Here is a 6,000-nt window from a genome sequence, read left to right as displayed (position 1 = left end):
TTGTGGGAGCTTCATCACTGGAGGCTTTCATGAAGAGACTGGACTGCCATCTGTCAGAAATGATGTAGGGTCTTCTGCTTGGGTGGGGGTGAGGTTGGACTAGATGACCTACAGGGTCCCTTCCAACTCTGTTAAAATCTGTTTATCTGTTAATCTAGTTTCTAGACAGACATTAGCCTAGCCTATTACACATGATACAGTATTTATCTTGGAGTTGAGAAACCCAAGGCTTCTCAAAGTCTGCATATATGCAGCTGAGCTAAGTTGGCCTACAGTTGGCCAAATAACTTAGAACAATCTTCTATGACTGATAAGAGGTCTCCAAATTCTTAGGTAGATTGTTTCCTTGTCTTGCTTTCCAAAGCCATTATCTGTCCCCAAATTTAGAAAATAGAAAAAAAATTTAAAATGTGAAGAAGAATAAGATGGAAATGTGCAGTATTATTATAGTGCTGAAATGTTCCTATGGTCAGAACTCTATCAAGATGGGAGGGGACACACATCCCCAATTCTAATCAGTGTTTCAAAGCAGCTGGATACTTTCTCAGGGTCATTTGTACTTCTAGCTAATTAACTGGTTCTACAAAGCTAAACAACTACATACGCTAGACATGGATAACTAAGTTACAATATACGGGAGGTGGATTGTTCCATATTGATAATACTGCACTTCTGTGGTTTTTATGACACTCCTTCTCCTCCAAATTCTAGTCTTGTAAACGTGCATTGTGCGACATATTAAACACATCTGTCTAAATGGGTTTTAAGGTTTGCTGATAACCACCTCCAAATGCTATTCTGCCTGCCTCCCACAAGCATCATTCACATGTGTATCTAAACCTGAAAAGATGTCCTTGGCCTATATAGTTGATATCTCAACTTAGGGCATTTCAAATTCTTTCCTTGAGTTTTCAGGGGAGTTGTTTTTCCTCGGATGAACGCAGCTGTCTTGTGGGAGGTGATTTTCTTTCTTTCTATGGTATCTCAGAAACATAGGAATAAAGACAGATCTAGTAGAGGTTCATTTTTGTCCTTCCTTGACTACATTCATTGCCTGCCTCCCCTGTTCGCTTGTGGTCACTAGCTGACAGGAGTCAGTCCCATCCCACACACTGGAGCTTGCCAAGTCCTTCCCACCTGGGCCTGGAGGAGAGACACCAAAGCGGGCAAGCTGGGTTTGCATACCCAGACCAGGTGCTGCTGGAAAATAGATGGGGTTCCACAGCTTTCTCCTTTGGCTTTTGATGCTGGCAAAGCAAAGTAGGTATGTGGACGCCCTGAGTAAAAACCGTAGCTGTGTCTCCTATGGATCCAATGCTCTGACTGAGGGACTGGAGCATCTTCAGGGCTTAATCTTGGAAGATGGCCGCAATGGCACAATCCAGTGTCCTCACAACCAGTGCTGTTTTGGCATCTGGGACCTGAACCAAGGACAACTTCAAGCCAAGATGCAAGGTGAGGAGGACAAATGGATGCAACAAGGGACTCTTCCCTGGGGAGTGAGGGTGAAATGGAAGCAGAATATCAGCAAGCACATTGAGTGTTTTCTGTTTCTTGCTAACAAAGAGTAGTGGGATTTTTTTTTTTTTAATGTAAGAATATGTGAGTTAGGGAAATAATTCTGTCATCGGCTCCTATTCAAAAGTATGAATTTCAGGATCTTTTTTATATTTTTGCCCTAAAGCAGGAGATCATAAAGCACATGCTATTTTCTTCAAGTAGGGTTCGCCAGCTTAAAATTTTACTAACCAATCATACTAGCCCAGATTGGAAATGGAGATTGAGTGCAGGGGGAAAAATTCAAGATGCAACTGCTATTTCTGTGGTTTTTTGGTCTGACATGCATCAAATTTAAAGACACTGTATGTGTGGGTATGGTTTCTGAGGATTGATCTGTACAGGCATTTTAGTCAATTGATGTCCCACCTCTGGCTGATTCCCAGCTGAATGGCTAAACTATTCTCCTTGTTAGAATATAGGAAGTAAAGAGATAAAATTTGGGATTGCCTCACCGAAATGTATGTTCTTCCCTTGAAATTTGTACTCATCAAGTATTCACTTACCTTTGCAAATGCATGCCAAAAACAAACGGAACCTTTCCAGATTGGTAGCTTAACGCTTCTGCTTGCTTAAGCTCACCTTCCCTAAACCTAAGAGATATGGTGAGTTGTAAGTAGACCTTGTATCTCCGAGGTGGGCACATTTTATTATCTTTCAACTCAGATACTGAAGTGTCTTGTTCAGCGGTATATCAGTCATGTTATATTAGACATAGTGAGATTATTTGGAGAGCTTATTTGTTATATTTCAATTCGTGCTGAAAGAAAGTCACTTTGGTAGGACTTTTGTCTATTTCTCCTTCTAACAACCCTTAAAGGTAAAGTAGGCTAAGAAAATATCGCCTAGTTAGTTGGCTGAGGTCCACCCAATTAGTTTCATAGTCGAGTGAAGATTTGAATCGGCTGCTCTCTGGTTTCTATTCTTTTGGCTCCGATCACCCAGGTGTCAGTCACTCTAATAATATTTAGCTTTACCTCTTTGAAGGAAAGAGAGATCAGGAAATATAGGAGGTGTTTGCATCTCTAGAAATGTGTTCCCCAATAAGGATGTTGTGCTATAATTCTCATCTGTGAATTTGGGGAATTATACATCAAAATATCTGCAGAGCAGCAGATTGAAAAGGGATTCCAGGTTTGTAGGGTCTTTAAAAAACAAAACAACACCCCCCCCAACTTTAAATCCTTAAGATTCACTACTTAGGATTTAAGTGTTTTGACTAATAGCTCACTGAGCAAATATGCACTGAGGTGAACAATGGGATAAACATAGCACAACAGATAAACACATTAAGCATGAGTATTTGCTCTACTCGGGAATCTCTCACAGTAGCGAGAGCAAAACTACTTGCTTAAACACATCTTCCCCAAACCTAAGAGATATGAAGAACCGCTTCATCCAAATATTCAAGTTCTTGATTTTCCTCTTCCCCTGAATCCCTCCCTCCCCCGAGGTTCTCTTCATTTCAGAAACCAGCAAAAGATTTTTGAGTTAAACTGAAAAGCCAATCGTTTGCACATCTTCTGCAAGTCATCTAGAGATCTTGCCCAGTACATTCCAATCTATTTTTGGCCCATCCCTGCCTGAGAAAAAGACTGCAAACTGACTTTTTCTTATGGAGATATCTACAGCTTTCTCTGTTCTCCACACTGAATCACGCCCGAGCTGCAGTTACCATGGAGAGCAGCAAGGAAAATAAGGTCAGAGTACGCACTATGCAAGTGTGTAGCAAAAAGAAACAACAACATTCCTGCCTTCTTTGTCTAACAGCCACGCTTGCAGTGGGCTGGCTACCAGAAATTTGAGCGGGAAAGCTTAGCATTTCCTGATTTTCCCATGTAAAGACCGATACTCTTATTTTCTATCATGGGATTCCTTTTGGACTATGATTTCCCCAAGGAATGCTAAGTCTGACACCACACAATGCTTCTAGAGAAGCAGGGGTTAAGGAGAGCATCTGGTTTGAAGGAAACAGGATCAAGGTCATCTGAAGAGGTCTGAGAAGGCGCAGCATTTTTGGTTGGAAAACTTTGCCAGGTTTCCATTGCGCGATTCTGTAGATTCTTCTTCGTATGAGGCTTTTTTCCAGAATATTGCTTTGGGGCAAGCTACTAACTTGCACATATACTGTATACCAGGGGCAATCAATTAATTTTCCCACTTGAGAAACTGGGACTGGTGTTTTTTTTTTTAATAAAAGTTTTATATTTTTTATCAACGTATTCAAATGTACAGTCTTTTGTCCATCATTAATCATTATTCATTCATCTTGTTCTTTAGCTTCCATTTGCTAATTAGTTATTCGGGTCTGCTCTTCTACCACCTCCTTCCTTTATTTTAATACAAAACTGGGACTATTATGGAGGGCCGAACCAATAGGCTGAACCGGTTTTGATTAGCTGCTTCTGGTAGGAATACACATTACATCTTATTTACATTTGATTTCTAATTTCTGATTGACCTAGTGCAGATCAGACAGGGACAGCCAAAAGATCTGACTGTAAAATGCCCAGGTCTGTATATCCTGTTGAGACATACATATCCGAGGAGATACGGAGGATCCCGGATTTGCGCACTTTCCGCCGTGCCCTCAAAACATTCTTATTCCAGCAGGCTGGTCTGGCCTAACCTCCCTTTTAATTGCTTTTAAATTTGTTTTATAAATTGGGGTGTTTTAAATTTGTTTTGGGCCAAAGTATTTAATGTATTTTAAATGGTTTTTAACATTTGTACTATGTGTATTTTATCTTTTGGCTGTTCACCGCTCTGAGTCCTTCGGGAGTAGGGCGGTATATAAATTTATTTAATTAAATAATAATAATAATAATAATAATAATAATAATAATAATAATAATAATAAAATAGTTCGTTTAGTAATTGCTCAAAGTTACAACAGCACTGAAAAAAGTGACTTATGGCTGTTTTTTTCCACACTTATGAGCTTTGCAGCATCCCCGTGGTCACGTGGTCAAAATTCGGCTGCTTGGCAAATGGTTCGTATTTATGAAGATTGCAGTATCCCAGGGTCATGGGATCCGCTTTTGCCACCTTCTGACAAACAAAATCAATGAGGAAGTCAGATTCGCTTAATGTTACTAATTTAACAACTGCAGTGAGTCACTTAACAATTGTGGCAAGTAAGGTCGCAAAATGGGGCAAAACTCACTTGACAAATGTCTCACTTAGCAACAATAATTTTTGACTCAATTGTGGTCGTAAATCGAGGACTATCTGTATACTCTCAAACAGGGAGAAAGAAACATGGTCCTAGCACAATGGATCTATTATTTCCTGGCCCAGAAGTGTTGGGATTATAACTTCAGAATTGCCCATCCAGAATAGTCTCATTTGAGATGACTAATATCGTGACCCAATGCATATGGATATAAGTACATTGTGGAAGGCTGATTTTATTTATTTATTTATTAAAATTGGTTTTCATTCAGGAGCTCAAGATGGCATGAACAGTGTTCCCGTCTTCTGTTTTGTTTTTGTTTTTTCCTGTATATTTGGGAAGGATCCCAGATTTTAAGAGGGATGATTTTGGGGATAGGGAGGAATGAATTGTAGAAATCAGATCTTAAACGTTACCCGTTTGCAATTGATTCTTGATTCTGCTCAAACAGCCAAACTCAGATCGGGGCAAAACAGTAGACTCCCTAAAGTGGCCTTGGATGTAATTTTTCTCTCTCTCTTTTGCAGCCTCAGTGCGGGTTTTTTTTCTTCTGCCTCTTAAATACAAGCACAGTAATGGATAAACTTCAGCATAGAATACAGTCCAATCCTATCCATGTTTAATGAGAATGTTGCATGGCCTTCATGCGGCAGCCCTATTTTAAGATCTTGTGGATCGGAGGGATTTATGATCCTCCCCTCTCCCATTTTGTGTTCTGTGTTACTGAACACGTGGCTCTTTCCATGCTTTTAAGGGTGGGATGAAATAAGGAATACTCCCAGATGTGGAGAGGGGAGGTAGTCATAAGAGGTTTGTGCATTATTCATTGCTATCCTCCTTGATGGAAAGCATGAAAGGGAAAGAAGCAGTGGGGAAATACAGGAAAGTAATAAAATAGAAGATGAAGCTGGTTGTTTGGACCTCTCTGCCATAAATTTCCATAAATGAGGTTCACAATTGTAACATCTCCAGATTTATCAGAATGTTCCTAAAGCATTCGGCTGGGGGGGGGGAGGTTGGGGGCTGGGGGGAGCGGAGAGAACATCGAACTAGATACAGGTAGTCCTCAATTTAAAACAGTTCACTTAGTGACTATTCAAAGTTACAGTGGCACTGAAAAAAGTGACTTATGACCATTTTCACACTTATTGCAGCATCCCCATGGTCACGTGATTTACATTTAGATCAGTGGTGGGTTTCAAAATTTTTTACTACTGGTTCTGTGGGTGTGGCTTGGTAGGCGTGGCAGGGGAAGGATACTGCAAAAT

General features: G+C 40.2%; 1 protein-coding gene across 1 annotated transcript in view; it reads left to right on the top strand.

Moving 5' to 3' along the window:
* Positions 1 to 913: 913 nt before the first annotated feature.
* The window catches only part of AMHR2 (anti-Mullerian hormone receptor type 2), a 50,873-nt gene continuing 45,786 nt past the window's right edge, over positions 914 to 6,000 (top strand). The window contains exon 1 of the mRNA XM_034412170.3: positions 914 to 1,455. Coding sequence (XP_034268061.2) covers positions 1,212 to 1,455 — 244 coding nt within the window. The 5' untranslated portion in view covers positions 914 to 1,211. The remainder of the gene's footprint in view (positions 1,456 to 6,000) is intronic.

The sequence above is a fragment of the Pantherophis guttatus genome, chromosome 2 (genome assembly GCF_059756535.1).
Source record: "Pantherophis guttatus breed Tessera chromosome 2, ASM5975653v1, whole genome shotgun sequence".
Classification (NCBI taxonomy): Eukaryota; Metazoa; Chordata; class Lepidosauria; order Squamata; family Colubridae; genus Pantherophis; species Pantherophis guttatus.
This window is presented reverse-complemented; position numbering and strand designations above follow the sequence as displayed.